The 17575-nt window shown below is 43.8% G+C and overlaps 1 protein-coding gene and 1 long non-coding RNA gene across 2 annotated transcripts in view; one reads left to right on the top strand and one right to left on the bottom strand.

The window, feature by feature from the left end:
• Positions 1 to 12177, bottom strand: part of NR3C2 (nuclear receptor subfamily 3 group C member 2) — a 341782-nt gene extending 329605 nt beyond the window's left edge. Inside the window, exons 1-2 of the mRNA XM_044224901.1 lie at positions 11964 to 12177; positions 4950 to 6708 (exon numbers count right to left, since the gene is read on the bottom strand). Coding sequence (XP_044080836.1) covers positions 4950 to 6706 — 1757 coding nt within the window. The 5' untranslated portion in view covers positions 6707 to 6708; positions 11964 to 12177. The remainder of the gene's footprint in view (positions 1 to 4949; positions 6709 to 11963) is intronic.
• Positions 12178 to 12506: 329 nt separating this feature from the next.
• LOC122919149 lies at positions 12507 to 17229 on the top strand. The gene is made up of 3 exons (XR_006386751.1): positions 12507 to 12770; positions 13597 to 13658; positions 17015 to 17229. It is a non-coding gene; the product is annotated as an uncharacterized LOC122919149 (long non-coding RNA).
• The last annotated feature ends 346 nt before the right edge of the window (positions 17230 to 17575 follow it).

Below are 17575 nucleotides of genomic sequence, written 5' to 3'. Positions count from 1 at the left end.
GAAAAATAAAAAACAACTGTAGGTTGTTTACTAAATTGTTTCCTTCTTTCATGGAAAAAAATGCAGCACAGATTAAGTTATAAACACCTGACTACCCATCTTGAAACCTAACAGAATATGCCCTTTGAAACAGTGAACTTTATATTCAAAGGTCTAAGTCAATGTTAGTGCTGTTATGATGCTATCAAAGTGACTATGACCATCGCCATAAACATCAATGTTGTATCAATAGAAAAACACTGCTTTCAAAAGGAAGAGTGTAATTTAAAAGAACAAGAAATTCATCATGAGTATCAAATTTTACAAAAAAGACATGATTAAAAAATACTCTGCTTTTTCAAAGTAAAATAACTCACCCCTACTCACTTCTAAAAGATAAATGACAATGACATTTTTCTATCCAAAACACCCTGGAAACTACACAGCTACACCTGTGATTCAAATATAGTTGACACCAGATCACCAAATATGTTAAAGGGTACTCTATTTTGATTTTTAACATACAGAACTCCAAGGAAACTTCACAGCCACTTAGTAGTCTGGCTGGCAGACCTCGGAGAGCATGGAGTTCAACATGTTCACTTTTTATGAAGAAACTGAGGCCCAGAGATGCTGTGACTCACCAAAGTCACAGTTTTGTTTGTGTCCTAGCTGACAGGGAAACTCCAATCTACATGACATAACCAGGTCCAGTGTCCATCCTCAAGGCTTTACATTCAGCTTCTGTCATAATTTACTTTACACTTCGGTGGCCTGGCAATCCACTCACTAGAAATGATTAACAGACAGATGGCTTTCGTCACTGCTCTCTCAGGATGCCCACAGACGGGGATGAGAACACACACTTCACAGCCATTACTCACTTCTATCAGCTTGAAAAATTAACTAGACGAGAATCATTTTTCTTATGCGAATAGGGTACTCCTTCCTCAGCATAATATTCAGTGAGGCTAACACAAATAAAATAATAACCACTTTTTTCATTAATCTCCAAAGGGTGTACAGAATAAAAGAGACCAGCACCTCTCAGCTTTTGGGTCTTAGGACACCTTTCCACTCTTAAAATATACTGAGGATACCAAAAAGCTTTTTGTTTATGAGTTACAGCTAATGGTATTTATCGCATTAGAAATTAAAACTAGTATTCATTTTAAATCATTTAAAACTAAGACGTTGTTATATGTTAACAAAAGCATATGTTTACGAAAAAATAACTTGTGTTTCCCAACACAAAAACTTGAGTGAGGACAGTGACACTGCTTTACATTTTTGTAAGTCTATTATCTCACTTAATAGAAGATAGCTGGATTTTCATATCTACTTCTACATTCAATGTGTGGTGACAGGTTTTGGTTCAATGTATGAAAAAAATCTGGCTTTACGCAGGTACGTTGTTGGAAAAAGGACGAGCATTTTAATGATCATTAGAGATAGCTACAGATGTGATTCTTTAATACTACACTGAGAACTGCCTGTAAGTAATTTCTTTTTTTTTTTTTTTTAAAGATTTTATTTATTTATTTGACAGACAGGGATCACAAGTAGGCAGAGAGGCAGGCAGAGAGAGAGGAGGAAGCAGGCTCCCCGCTGAGCAGAGAGCCTGATGCAGGGCTCAATCCCAGGACCCTGGGATCATGACCAGAGCCGAAAGCAGAGGCTTTAACCCACTGAGTCACCCAGGTGCCCCTTTGTAAGTAATTTCTTGAAGGTTAGTTGCAATGTGGATCTGAAACCATATTAGTGAACTTTTCATACACTATCACATTAAAAGCCACTGGTCTTGCCTCCATTTTGAATGGATCTTTTACCAATGTGTGATCTTTCAATTCACAAACCTCCCTGATAGGGTCTCAGGAATCCCAAACACTTTGAGACCTCTTAGAAAACAGCTCAGAGTTCAATCTAAAGACAAAGGTTATTATAAAACACAGGAACGGTCACACTCTATCTTGATTCTCCACAACCTGGAATTCTTTAATTTATTCCACGTCCCCTAGAAAGGGTATTATCATCCCACATTAAGATGGTAGACCAAAAGGTTGGATTTTGATCCAGAAGACACTAAATAAGAGACCGGTGATGAAGTATGGATGAGGTTAAATGAAATATTCTAACATGCGCACTGAAATCTAGTAAAATATCTAAGTATCTTCTAATCCTTGAGCAAAGCTTTATTCTGAGAATAATCAAAACAAACAGGTTTGGATAATACTCACCAGAAAAAGCTGTGAAGAATCAGTAATCTGTAAGAAACTTCATAACATTGAAGCTTTGTTATTAGAGTTTTTGGAAAACGTATACTAACTAGCATAATGCCAACATGTATGTAAACAAAATGAATCCCCTCTGACTATATTAACACGTATGTAAAGAATTTTGGCGTACTCCAGAAGAGACATTGAACACCTCGGTACCCACAAATGCAGAGCAGGCTCAAGGTCAGTAACTCACATTAATATGTTTAAGGCTATGGGTCACTAGAACATCGGTAGGGGCTTTAGGAATTGAGTGAGTGTAAAACCTATAGTTTAAATAGCAGAAATAGGATGCAGAACAAAACAAAGCAGAGAACTAATGATTTTATCTACTACAGCCCTACTATTGCTACCAGAAATATCATTACCCAAAGCAAGAGCCTTAAAAAAACTATAAAAGCAAATAAGTATGTACTGGCGAATGTATGATGCATGTGTAACCATAAAAAGTAATAATAGAGTAGAATTTAACCAGAATTGTCGCCAAACTGTGGAAAGAACCAAAATGCCCTTCAACAGACAAATGGATAAAGAAGATACGGTCCATATATACAATAGAGTATTATACTTCCATCAGAAAGGATGAATACCCAACTTTTGTATCTACATGGATGGGACTGGAGATTATGCTGAATGAAATAAGTCAAGCAGAGAGAGTCAATTATCATATGGTTTCGCTTATTTGTGGGACATAAGGAAAAACACAGAGGACATTGGGTAAAGGAAAGGAGATGTGAGTTGGGGGAAATCGGAGGGGAGAGACAAACCATGAGAGACTGTGGAGTCTGAGAAACAAACTGAGGGTTTTGGAGGGGATGGAGGGATGGTTGAGCCTGGTGGTGGGTATTAAGGAGGGCATGTATTGCATGGAGCACTGGGTGTGGTCCATAAACATTGAATTTTGGAACACTGAAAAGAAATAAAATGACTTGAAAAAAAGAATTATCAACAAATATTTCTTTCAACTATGTATAAAATATTTCTTTAAACTATTTTGTAATTTCACATAGTGAAGAAAACAGAAAACTAAAGGATATGAAAGCTAAAAATTGTGCAAACCTATCAAATGTTAACAGTAAGAGTTAAAATGTATATAATACCTATTGCATACCAGATGATATGCAAAATTAACTCAGTTATCTTAACTATATTTGAGATGCGTACTGTTGAATTCTTTTTTCTTTTTCCTCCAGATGAGAATACTAAAAGCCCAGAGGGGAAGGGGTATGCACAGGGACACAAAGCAATTAGGTGGCAGAGCTGGGATTTCAACCCGGGCAGCCATGCTCATACTACCAGGCTGTACTCCCTCATACTAACTCACCAAAAACATCACTTACAAAAATATCGACATCATGTGCAAAATTTCCTTCTCTAATAGTAAAACAAAGCACTAGCAGGAGACCACATGCTGAGTTTGCTCCTGATGAAAGCCATGCTATGTTAGGCTATCTCCCTAATGGGGTTCAGAATTTAAGAGATAGAGGCAGTATCAGAACATGATTGTTCCTGCTATCGAGAACAGTAATAACGTATCATTTAAAGGAATGTTTGCTTCCATAAAGGCAAGAGGAGCAAGGTTTGAATCAACGACAAGGAAAAGAATGCATGAATTAAACTTTAGCTTTTGGCTCATAAGAGAACAGGAGGAGAAGGATATAGAAATACACGTAAACCCCATGTTAATGGGATGAAAGTATTTCCCAAAACGTAAGTTTTTAAGGGAAATATCCACATATTCCTAAATGCCAAGTGAAAGAACTGTATCTAGGACATCTATTCTTTATATGTTCAATAAAGGGACCATTTATCACAACCATGTAATAAAAACAGTACTGAAGCAAAGTCCAATGCAAGTATTCATTGTATAACTTAGAACCACCCTTGACAGTCATATCGAAAACCTCTTCCTTGTTTTTTACTAAATATATACAATACACTATAAGCAAAAAGCAAAGTCAAGAGTTATTTTACAGTAAGTAAAGTATGTTTTCTTGCAGATCTTATAAGTTATACCAACTCAAAACTGCAGTGACATATTTCACTTCCAATATGAGTAAGAAAGCAAGACTGTCCACTTAGTAATTTTAGATGTGCTGAGTCTTTAAAAGCCCTCAACAGTTAAGGAAATGATTTATTTGTATTGAAAACCATGACTGACATATAATTAACCTACTCAAAAAAGGAAAAAGAGGGTGAAGGGCTTGTAGGTAACAGATTTGGGGTCCAATTTCATATTTCATAACCAATGAAGTGATTAATAAAAGCTAAGAAAAAAGACTAAGACCACAAGAAACAAATTTAAAACAATTCTAGCGAACCAGTGTATAGCTAAAGAAAAAAATAATCTAACACTAGTCTGCTTGAAGTAAATATAGTAACAGGTAGCAGAAAATAAACTTTTCGCAAATACCTACGACAGGCAATGTGGAAAGGGGGAGGGGATACCCACACACACTCCTTCACAATCAACACAAATATTTTCTAAAAGATTTTAAGAATTTTCTGTTTCTCTACTTCAAAAAAGCGGTGACATTATACAAACAAGGAAAGAGGTGGCACTAAATGACCATGTGGAAAACAAAAATAAAACAGTAAGCTGAAACGTGTTTAAATTTATCAACTGTGAATACTGACCTTTTCAACATTTTATAAAGCCATGATTTTCAAAAAAGGAGGCAAAAACCAACTTACCTTGTTACATTTTCTGGAATGTATTCTAGAACTGGATATCCATCACTTCTTCTAGATGACAGGTCACCATGTGATTTCCATGACTCCACTAACGTATTAACAGGAGGAAAGGAACTCAGGTGTTGGAAAGATTGGTCTCTAGCCGATCGTGATAAAGATATTGTACCTTGAGCACCAATCCTGTAGTGAAAGGACTGTCCACCTGAATTCACACCAACAATAGCAGATGAAGGGATGCTGGCCTCTGGATAATAGCTCCCATCATCTGGTTCCTGCTTAATACCCATTGGGAATCCACTGCCTTCACAGTTACCATCAAAGCCGGGCACAGGTGGTCCTAAGATTCCTGATAGAGAATAATAGTCTTTATCATCCATAAAGGAAAAATATGAGCCATCCATAAACGGAAATGGGTTTACCGTTGGATTCCCTTTAAAAGACGTGCCTGAACATGAATGCTTGGTTGATTCTTGTTTTATTGGTACTGAGAATGGGGAATCAGAATTTATTTTGCTATTTCCTCCCAGACATGAGCTGCTAAAAGCTCCATCCGGCTCCGGTTTTATGTACTGGACAATGCTAAGTTGGCCAGCCACACCGTTGGAGATGGCATTCTCGACTTCCTCACTCTTAGGAAAAGGGCCCTCTTGAGCACCTTTCTCCTGTGTGTCAGGACTAAGAGCCACATCCCGGGCTGCACTGGATCCAGCTGGGGCACCAGAAGCAGCGTAGCTGAAGGCATTGTTTACCGGGCTACAGGTAGATCCCATGGTGCTAGCAGTTGGACTGGAAAGCGTGGATCTGTTATTTGTGTTGGAAGGGCTGGAAACAGAGCACCTTGAGTTGTTGATGTTTGCAGGGCTGGACACAGAGGATCGCAGAGTGACATTATTAGGACTGGAGACCGGAGATTTTACGCTGCAATGACTCGGAGGGCTGGATATTGGGGATTTCATGCTACTTAATGGACTTGAGAGAGGAGAGCCCACATTGCTGGCGTGTGCTGGGCTGTGCGACCTGGAGCCTCGATTTTCAACATTAGGGGAGCATGTCAAAGGAGTCCCCTGGGTGATAGGGCTGTGCACTGTGAAACTGCCAAAGCTGGCAGAGGTGGAGGACACAGAGCTGATTCCAGCAGGGCTGCAGACTGAAGAGGTCATGTTCAGAGGGCTGCAAACAGACGGGCTCTTCTCATGACATAGGATAGGGCTTCTAACAATGGCACGCATGACCCCACCATTCACAGAGCTCCCAGAGTCAGGCATGAAGGATCTCAAAGGCCTGTTCACACTGCCTAGAGTGGAAGAATGATGGCCATTTTCTTTGTAAAATTTCACCAGCTGTTCAACATTTTGATAAATCTTTGCTGGACTCATGCTTCCTTGCTGGTTCTGCTGATCGTAGGTGTAGTCGGCATCTCTTACGGAGTCCATGTATAAACCCATGGACTCAGCCACAGTTGCTGAAAGTTCCTTAGACTCCAGCTCAGTTTTAATATCAGATGTTAAAATCCCAGACCGATTATTGTCTTGCTGAAGGCAAGGGAGTAGTTCATGTTTTTCTTTGCTGCTTCCTTGAGTACTGTTGTTTGGAATAGCACCGGAAACACAGCTTACGTTGACAATCTCCATGTAGTTATTCTCATCAGTCCTCTCTGGAGGTCCCAGGGAAGAATGTTCCACAGCCTGAGAAACTTGACCCCACCGTCTTTCCATATCTAGACCTTCAGGGAGACTGTGGTAGCCTTTGGTCTCCATAGCTAACAAATAAATTTATATTAAAAAATTGAATTAGAGTCATTTATAGCACTATTACTCTAGAAGACATTCCAAAATTCCATTTACTAAGCTATATGTACATATTCTACTTACCATAAGCAATACTTCTAGTTATATTAAAATTGTTACCTTTTTGGTACTCTTATTAACAGTCCTGACTATGACTTATCCAGAAGCTGGACTATAAGCAGCAATCACATAAAATTATTTTGCATCTAAATAAAAGTAACATGCTGCTATAATACAGCCTTTAGATTTGCACAAAATATCTACAAATATTAACTTATTTAATATTCAGAGTAATCCTGGGGACTGATGAGGCAGGCAAGGAGGAAAGAAAGGGCTTAGTGATATGGGTGACTTGCCCAAGGTCAAAGAAGTGATATGTAATGTAGTTGGGTTTAAACTAAATCTTCTGACTCCAAAACCTTTGGAGTTTTTCAAGCACATGGAAGCTGTTTTCCATATCTAACACATGGTTTTATTAAAAACAATACGGAAATACAACTAATGTTACCTTTTCTCAATATGAAATTAAAATTATCAAGTGAATTATCAGAGGAAAAATAACTTAAGAATTATTTCTTTAAAAAATAAGATTTTCTTAAAATGGATTAGTGATGAGGATAAAATAATGTCAGTACTGAAAAATAAAGATTCATGTATCCTGATTAATTAAGATGGTCCATAGCTCCATAGAGAGGCAGTATAACAACTCGGGAATGTCAGCACCAGATTCTCAGAATTACGTATTAGGATGCTGGCAGGGACTTTGACATGCATCCTTACTTAGTAGTACCTCCGCTATAAAGACTTCCAGCAGAGACAGTTTTCTTTTCAACAGTAAATGGAGGAAGTCTGAGATGAGTCCTGGCAATTATGTGTTCATTCATTCAACAAATATTTACCAAGTGTGTGCTACATCCTGGGCCTACAACCAGTCACTGAATCTATAGTGATAAACAAAACAGGCACAGTCCTTATCCTCAGGGAGCCCACAGGTTTTTTCTTAGATACACAACCATATCCATTGGTTCTCTATGTAAATTTATTTCATAGACAAAATAATTATAATAGGTTATACTTACATAATCCTACATACTATATAATTCGATGCCACATTATAAGCCTCTTATTTACCCTAATAACCTTATAAGATTCATTTAAGTATTATCCAAATAATATGTTGGGGAAACCGAGGCACAGGCCAATAGCTATGTGGCAGAGGAGGAATTTGATCCCAGGTCTCTCTTTACACTAGGATATCTCTGCCTCGGCATTACTGACATTTTGGGCCTGATAATTCTTTGTGGTGAAGGTCTGTCCTAGGCATTGTAAGATGTTTAGCAATGTCCCTGTCACCTATCCACTAGCTGCAAGCAGTATTCCCCATATCCGGCTGTGACAACCAAAATGTCTTCAGACATTACCAAATGCCCCCTGCTTTGAGAATCACCACTCTAAAGAAACATATCTTAAAGAAAATTAATGCATTCTTAGTAAAAAGGTCATTTTTACATTATAATATACAAAACTGCTAAAATCATTATGTACGCATTTTTCAAATCCTTTCAGGTGTGTCAACAATCCATGACCCAAATAAAAGTCTGATGCAGTTTCTGCAGTTCTGTACACCAATATTACTTTAGGCCTCTCATCCTTTTCCCCCTTGGCCACTCACTACCCCATCTTCCCTAGCTTCCCCTCAGGAAAAGAGACTAGAAGTCCTTCTGCTACAGAACTTATATTAATTAACACAAAAAAATAATAGAATGGCTCTACTAAATAAACTGGCAATAGATATCACAAGGCTCTATAATGATATGTAATGCCTAAATTTTCTAACTATTGTAATTATCTCTTACTTCATTGTATTCTACGCTACATTTTGAGTTCTCAGGAGGCAGAAACTTTGTCAATTTCACCACTGCATCCCAAGCAGACGACCCAGTACAAAATAAAAGATGTTAACTCTTATAATACTCAATTTTTGAACACTAAAATCTAGCATATAACCTTTTATTTAAAGAACATTATTCTATAAATTCCTAATCACAAGTCAATCACAAAGCAGAGGAAAATAAATCAAATTACAACAGTTGAGGTGTTTATCTGATAATTCTAGCCAAAAAATTTAGTGTGGATAAAAAACAAGTTGAAATACATACACACACACACACACACACACACACGTCATGAAATGGGACTTAAACTGCTAATACTGACCTCTTCTACACTGAAAAACCATTTACCTATAACCATAATATTCTGTGCTTCTACTTCTACCTAAGAATACTCTGTCCTCCCCATAAACCTGAATAGATACACATCTAAGGTATAGATGTTTCAGGTCCAAATTCATTAAACAGCAGAAGAAACATGTCCATTCATCTTCAAAACTGAACATCTATTTTGTATCACCCCCTCCCCACCTCCTGTCCTGAACCCTGTCCATAAACCTACATTCCCTTTCTCGGTGAACCGCACCACTCTCTACCTTAATTCCAGCAGATCACCCTTGCCTGAGGACCTTGCCAAAGGCTTCCAAAGTCTCCAGCCTCCACACCTTCCACCTACAGCTTCCTTCCTCATCTCCATTCCCCCCACCCCACCCGACAGTCTGAAAGGAGAATCCTATCTCCAGATCCCTCTCCAAAAATCCATCTTCCAAACATTCTCTTGGAAAGGATGATCAGGAACTGCTTTTCTGAAGTTTCACAGTGTAAACCTGCATGCTGAACTCCTGAGAAGTTTTACAGTGCAGAAACCTGTTTCCTTTTTATTCCAGCGTCCTCTAAATAACTTGGCCACTGCTCCCTTTTTCTACAACACCTACTAATATTCTAAGGGATGCCTTTCACCACTCTGCTCTAAAGCAGGAGACAAATCTCAGACTTGTGAGGGTACATGAAGATTCGAAGAGAATCTACATGGAAGAGAGCAGGCAAGTACAATCTTAAAGCACTCTACAAGGAAGCATCTTATCACTAACATCATGCAGCTGATCACAACTTTCCAAGTCCTATTTGGCTAGCCTCGAACTCTTAACAGTAACATAAAACAGGCTGCATTTCACCACGTTATTGACAGGGCTATCATTAAAGAATTTGCAAAAGGCTTTGCTGAAATCTAAATTAGTTCTGTGTAAAGTATTGTCTCCATCTACCAACTTTAGACGCACCTCTCAACAAAGAAAATAAAGGTTGGCAACTGTCAAGCACAAAAGAATAGAGGACTTCTAGCATCTGCTTGGCTTCCAATGCAAACATTTTTAAAGATCAGAGTTCTTAAAAACTTAGGAGCATTAAAATATTTTGTGCTGAGTTCCCATTATTTTAATCAGTCTTCTCTGTAAACAAATAGATTAGGTTAGGCATTCATTTCCTATGTAGCCCAGGAAAAAGCCAGGTTGTCTTTTTGGAAGTGGCGTAATAACCATGGCTTAAGCAGAATTTCAGTTAACCTGAACTTACTAATAAATACTGAAAATACTAGTTGATGATTATACTCCTCATAGAACTTAATACCCAGTGAGTAAAGGGAAAGTTTTTGTTACTAAAGTATATGATGAAGCAGACACTTCACCTATACATATCTAGCTTATATAAAATCAGACTTGTCTCCCTTTCAGCAGAAACTATAACAGAGGCTCTACTGGGACAAAGACAAAAACCATTATGAGCCTTTACTTTTCATGCAAATGGCCTCCCTCAAAACATAAAGGAAATTTCACAAAAGTAAGGAAAAGTGCTAATGAAAGTTCTACCTTAAGCCATCCGTATGCTCTTAAGCACTATTTTTGCAAAGGAAAAACGTGACTTCAAAATTTTATGTTTTACAGTCTATGTTAAATTGCGTTTTTCCTAAGGAAATAGTTTTTTTTCCCCAGGAATATTAACAAAGATTCTTGTGAATTTGTATTTTGTCTGAAAACACTTTCACTTTTAATATCCCCAAAACATAGTCCCACTTAAAACATATCATTTTCTATAGTTATTTCACTGCAATAGGGCATCTTAAAGACAGAACCTTAACAATTTCACAATTTTCAGTGGTCGTATCACTATGAAAGTTTACTGTATGTGACTATTTTTCTGTCATACCTACCACAGAACTATTATTATGTTCCCCTCTTTTATACACGAGGTAAATGATAGAAACCTGCCCAAGGTCACCTAAGAGAGCGGGAGAACCAGTTAGAACTGAGCACACCTGATTTCTATTCACTCACCTAATTCACTGAGCCACCTGATCCTTCCAAAAATCCCCAAGCCAAACTATGTCTCCCTTAAAGGAAAAAGCTCCCCTTTATTTATTTTTTTTAAACCTCTATCCTCAGGTATTTCAATGCTAGTGTGCCTTGAGCTCAAACAGAAAATTAAAACTTCACAGAACTTCACAGATGGAGAATGCTGTTAACATTACTTTGTAAATACCATCAATAACAGCACCTATAGAAATGGCCATACAAATGTTAAAAAGCAATTTAAGTGCATTAGAAATTCACCGCTTTCAAAAACTTGCCTGTTATCAAACAAAAGTTTTTCTGACTTCTAGGTTATAATAAGTTAAAAGTGATGGTGCCATAAACCATTCTGATTTAAACCTAGTCTTTTAAAATTCAGTAGGAAAAGCCATGCACCTAAATTCAGTATAGTAGGGTACGGATGACACCAAAAAAAGCTTCATCCTTTCTCTCCTGCCTTTGGAATTCCAACTGATGCCACAGAAAGCATTAGCCTCTCTCCAGAGTTTTATAAATTCTAGGGAACGGGAAATGCACGAATTTCCAGAGCCCACTTCATACAGGCTACATCAGGATCTGTATCTCCTTCAACTGCCCTTTTCCGCTACACCTCCAGCTAAGATTTGGGTGCTTCCGCAATTGATAGAGTTAAGAAATATTATTCAAACGTCCTTTAAAAATTGTAGAAGGAAAACGATCCGAAAATCATCCTTGGGGAGAGGAAGGGAGGTAGACCTCCCACTGCCAAAGGCGGTTGAAAGCTGCTCGTTAGAGGGCATTTATCCAAAGTGGCCAAACTTTCCCAAAATAGTCCTCTGGCGGCCAAAGGGGGTAAAAAGTGGAAAACCAAAACAAAACAACAAGCACACAGCACCATACTGACTGTGCCTCCGGATTACGCAGCCACTTCTCCCTGCAAAGTGCACGCTCCCGCGCCGCGGCCGCAAGCCGAGTCCGGCAAGCTGCGCCCCGCGGCGCACCCCTACACACCTGCCTCGGCCGGGGTCCGTCTCTCGGCGTCTACCTGTTGCAGCGCTCGCCAACGCCACGACACCCCTGCTGCGGAGCCCCCCTAAATCCAACCACATCCAGGCCAGCGAGTGCCGCTCTCCCCGCAGCGAGAGAGCCCGAGGCAGCAACGCTCTTGCACCCAGGTGACTGCACGGGCTTCCTCCGAGCAGCCTGAAGTTGGCTTGCGTCTCCCCGGTCCAATGACACCCCGGGCGCGGAGGGGCGGAGAGGAGGGGGCAGGGCCAGGGCCAGGGCCAGGGCGGGCGAAGTGGGAAGGGAGAGAGCGAGAGAGGGCGGGCGAAAGCCCGGAGGGGGAGTGGGCCAGCTCCAGGGCCGGGGTGGTCACATGTCCAGATAAAGTTCAGGTTGCTATCCCGCCCCCCTGAGCCCTTCCTATTGGCCCGGAGGGAAGCAAGGCTCCACGCTGCACAGGTCAGGCGGGCTTCTCATTGGGCAATCCCGGCTGTCAGTCACCAGGAGGGCGACATGACTGATACAAAGTTGCTGCGACACAGCCTAGACTCGCAGCTCCCTTAAAGCCGCAGCCACGGCGGACGCTTAGGGTGCCAGGCAGCAGCTACGACACAGGGCACTAGACACTCTCCGCACGCTGCCCCCCGCCCCTCTCGCTCGACTGCCCCAAACTTGCTCGCGCCCACCTGACTCTCCTGCTGCCAACCTCAGGCTATCAGGAAAGAGGTGAAAAGTGTGGTGACGCGGAAGAAGTCGGTTTTTCCGAGATCCAGTCAAGGTGTTGTCCCTCATACCCTCCACCTGCAGCGCCAGGTGAGCAGCAGCCCTGGCCCAGGCACCGCCCACAGCGTCCGCGCGCGGGGGAGGACTCCTAGTGGGCTTTACCCGACCCCCGAGGTTCCTCTCCCCGCCCCTTTCCTCGGTTTTGCGAGTTACCTCTCGGCAGAGCAGCCGCAGCGTAGCTGCCAGCGAGAGAGAGGATCACGTTCCCACTCGATTTGAATTTCCTTGTTTTAACAGTGCAGCCAAAGCCCTTTAAACGCAGCCTGTCTCCCACCCAACCCCCCCACCACCATCCAAAAAAAAAAAAAAAAAAAAAAGTGCCAGGGTCAAGAGCTGCTGCTCTCCTTTATGATTTTGTTGGTGTATTTATTAGTTTAGTATTGGATTTTTCCATTAGCTTAATTTGAAAGCTTACCATCGAGGATATTCACTTCTTTATAATGGGTGGGAGGGAGTGCCCATAATTGGGAGAAATACACAGGAGGGGAAAGGAATCAAAGTGTTTTCTAAGGATCGAGTGTCTGCAAGACACTCCAACCGCCCCCTCCTCGACTCTCCTCTCGCCCACCCAAACGCTGTAGTTACTAAGCAAAAGGAAGGGCTTCTTAACTTTGATTTCTAAGGACTTTGAGGCTCCGCGTCTGAGGCTCGGTTTTGGGCTCCCGGCTGGCCCAGAGTCAGCACCAGTGACGTACACACCTAAATCTGGTACCCCAGCCCTCGGCGACCCGCAGCCCGGTGGTGGCAGCTGTGCAGCCTCCCGCCTCACCCTTGCCTCGCACCCGCCAAAGTCGGAGGGCGGGGGCGGGGGGAGTTCACCCTGTCTGTGCCCAAAGGCCCCCTCCTCTCTTTACAGTAACTGAGCTTCGGGATTCCAGACCCGGAACCAAGGAAAACTCGAATTCGCCGCCGCTCCAGGTAGGGGAACTCCCTGGCGGCGGGGGCGACTTCGGTGCTCAGTAGTCCCCTGCGCAGAGCGGCCCCCGGGACCCCACAGCCGGGAGTCCTCGCCAAGTGTCCCAACTTTCCCGCGGGGCCCGCCGTCACGCGCGCTGTCCGGGCCAGGCGAGCAGTCTGGCATCGATCGCACCCGGCCAAGCGCAGGCGGCAGGCAGGAGCGAGGGGAGTCCCGGACCTAGCTAGCGCCGGGGCAGGCGAGGAGGCGGCGGCTCAGCCTGCACTGACAAATTATTCATTATTAAAGGAATGGACGTGTGTCTTTTACTAAGTTTTTACCTCCTTTACGGAGGGCCGGTCTTGCCCTGGATCTAAGCTTCTTGTAAAATCTAGGTTAGATTTTGCAGGGACAGCCGCTGCGATCGTTCGCCTGCCGCCCAGCACCCCTGCCCGGAGGCGGCCCGGCGGGCACCTGGTCTGGTGCCCAAAGCCCACCTCGGTTCGCCCACTCGCGCCCTCTACGCGGACCATGCCTTCCCCGGGGCCCCATTTGCGCTTCCCGGGCCCCCTCCCGCCGTTGTCAGCGCAAAGTGACTGTCGCTGCACTCACCTTTTCTAGGACATGGTGGGGAAGCTGGGGCGCGGGGCGGGGGGTGGAGGGGATGGGTGGGGGTGAGGGCAGCGAGACTCCCGCCGCCGCCGCCGCTGCCGCCGCCACCAGCAAGTCCAATATTACCAGATCGGCTGTAAGGATGGAGAGGATGATAATCCCGGCAGTCGCCCTACTGACGGTGGGTAGAGCTATAGACCAGGAGTGTTGTTACCCCGCAGGAGGAGGCGAGGCGGCGGCGCCAAACCGCGCAGAAGGGGACGCGGGCTCCCGCTCGCCCCCAGCAGCGGCGGCCCGGCCTCAAGCGGGCCCCTCTCCCGGGGCTGCTGGTCTCCCCGGCGTTGACAGCTGCAGACTTGGAAGCCGGGAAGTAACCGCGGGATGATTCCGCGCCTGAGCCCCGCAGCTCGGTTCTCCGCGTCCCCTCTTCGGGCCTGGGGTGGCCGGTGACAGCTCGGGCGGCGGAGCGTGTGTGTCTGTGTGTATGTGAGGGGGCGGCCGCAGGGGGAGCCCGCGGCGCCGCGGCCCCCTCCCCGGGTCACACCCTCAGCCGCCGGAGGAGGCTGCAAAGCGTCCAGCCACCGGCTGGTGGGAAATCGGGATGGGGACGCCAGTGGCTGGTTGCCCTCTCACCCTGGCCCCTGGCAGTAGAGAGGCGGAGGGAAAAACCGAACCTCCGATGCACGTAACCCTCCCTCCACCACTTCCCACGTCCTCCCAAAGTCTGGGCCTGAGCTCGCGCCCTGGCCTCAGGTGCAGTCCCCACCCGCGGGGGACAGGAGGGGGCACGGGTTGGGGACCACACGCAGGGGGCGGGAGTGAAAAGTTTCTTTTCCTGCTCCCTCGCCGCCCACCCAGTGAGGCTGCTCTTCTCCCCCCTCTCTCGAGCTTGCGGCGCCTTTGCCCCACCCCCACCGTAGCGGGGGGGGGGGGGGCACTGAGGAAGGACGGGTGGGGGCGTGTGGGGAGACTGGTGAGGAGCGGCGGCCGCGACAGGTCCCCTAGCTCTGACAGCGGCTGAGATGCGGGCGGTGGTGCTTCGGTGGAGCAAGCTGAGGAAGGGGCGCATGGCCAGGACCCCTTCCCCCAAGCTCGGCGAGCGCTGCGCGCCCCCGCGCCGCCCCGCGCGCCCCCGCGCCCTCGCGCCAGCCGGGGCAGACACCTACGCAGACGCGAAAGTGAAAGGGGGGCGGCAGAGCCGTGAAGGCGGGCGCGCCGCGAGGGGCAGAAGATGAAGCTGTGACCCTCGATCCCGGGATTCTCCCGTTCCCTCTGCCCTGCGGAGCTGTCTGCCGAATCCGGGCTCCGGAGCCTCCCCGAAGTCCCACGTCCGCCACTCTCTGCCACACAGATTACCCCCATCAGGCGATGTGTGTGTGAGTGTGTGTGTGAGTGTGTGTGTGTGTGTGCGCGCGCGCGCGGGTTCACGCTCACTCACGTGTGTGAGATATACGTTCAGCCCGACTCTTCCACCGCACCGTTACAGTTAACCTTGGTGGAATATACTGGGGGGGGAGAGTACCCCTTACACGCTTCCCAGCTTGTGCTCTATGATTCCGTTTTTTAAACCCCGCGAACTAACAGCCCCCCCTCACACACACCCCCTTTCCAGTTTAGCACTTCTTTTCGTACCGGATCTATTGACCACCATCCTAACCGCCCCGCCCCGCCCTTTTCGGAGTTCTTTCCCATTTTCTTCCTCAATAGCTGTGAAAGTTGCTAATCTCTTCCCACACAAAACCCTCTTAAACTCGGAGCTGCCCTGTTGAAACAATCACTGCCTTTCTTCAATCACATTCCCAGTGTCCGAATATCGAGCTTCCCTTTGCGTCCATCATCCACACAGCGTTAGCACTACTCAGTTCTTAGATGGCTGAGGGTCGCATTTTGGCCTCTAATAAAACAACCTTTTTCCTCAGTTCCCTTATTTGTAGATAATGTGAAGTTCTTAAGGTATTATGTTTTAAGCGAAATTAAGAAAAAATATATTTTCAAAATGAACATATTAATAATTAATTACAAGTGTCCTGACAGCAAAAACTGAATCTTGAAATGCATCAAAAATAAGATGGATTGACACTGGTGGGTTGATAAAATACACGGAAGAATGCATAGATACGTGATGAAGCATGTGCATATTGAAGTACAATATTAATGGTAGAACCTAGTTGGTGGGTATACAGGTGTTTGCTGTGAAATTTTCTCAACTTTTTGGTATACTTGAAATTTTTCATAATGAAATGTTAGAAAAAAACCTCTTATTTAAGGAAACCTATATTAAAAAATTCGGTTTACAAAATTAGTAAATTGATTAGGTATTGATTATCTTTCCCCTTTAAAAATGATTTACCATAAACATTCTTTACCTAAATCTCTACCATGATTTTAACCAATAATTTCCATTACAGACAACTTGTCAAGGATCAGGTGCAAAGATGGTGCAAAGATTTCTTCCTGTGTTTTTTCTTATCCATTCTCAAATTTTTATCTTCCCTGCCTTAAAAACCATTTGATATTGTAAAACTAAGATTGAGTTTTTAAGCGTATATAAGTATTCTTTTAAAACTTTTTCACACCAAAATAGTTAGGAGTAGGGAGTAGCATATGCCCATACATAGCAGCTTCTCTTATCCTTTGGAAAGGGTATTGGGGATCCTGCAGTTATTAATAGTCAAATCTTTGGGGATATCTAAGTGTTTAGCTATTTGCCCAAACATTTAACAAGTAAGTTTTCCTCTTCTCTTTATTTTGTTGTGCCATCTGTAAGACAAGAAGTGGTCCTGTGCTACCCTAAGGGAGAACAGCTCCAGGATAAGGTTCATGGCTCCCTCATCTGAAGAGAAAGTGACGTTTTGCTTGGAATCACCCCATAAGTGATACCCCTGAGAGACTCCATCAAAAATGGGGATGCAGGGTTTTCCAGTTGTTTGGAATACTCTGTGCCAATGCTTGTTAATAAAGAGCCCTATCACCTTAAAAAAAGTGTACACTTAATGTCATTATTTGCTTGTTTTTTAGGCTATCTCAACAGTTTGTTCTTTTCATCCTTTTAGATAAGCATATTTTCTCTTTGCAAAAGGATGAAAATTTTTTAAATAAAATTAAGAAAAAAAAAAGAACAGAAAAAGAACTTCATCTCCAAATAGAGACAATTTGCAGCTGCCAAATAGACTTAAATCTTGAAGCAGCAGCAATAGTTATCTCCCTCTTGAAAATAGATCACCCTCCGTTTACAGTCGCTATACCTTAGGACATCACTCTCCATCCCATTAGTGTCAAACTCCCTGAGGTTTGCCACCATAAAATGCAAGACTTAGAGTTTGCAATT

This window comes from Neovison vison, chromosome 11 (genome assembly GCF_020171115.1).
Source record: "Neovison vison isolate M4711 chromosome 11, ASM_NN_V1, whole genome shotgun sequence".
NCBI classification, from domain to species: domain Eukaryota; kingdom Metazoa; phylum Chordata; class Mammalia; order Carnivora; family Mustelidae; genus Neogale; species Neogale vison.
This window is presented reverse-complemented; position numbering and strand designations above follow the sequence as displayed.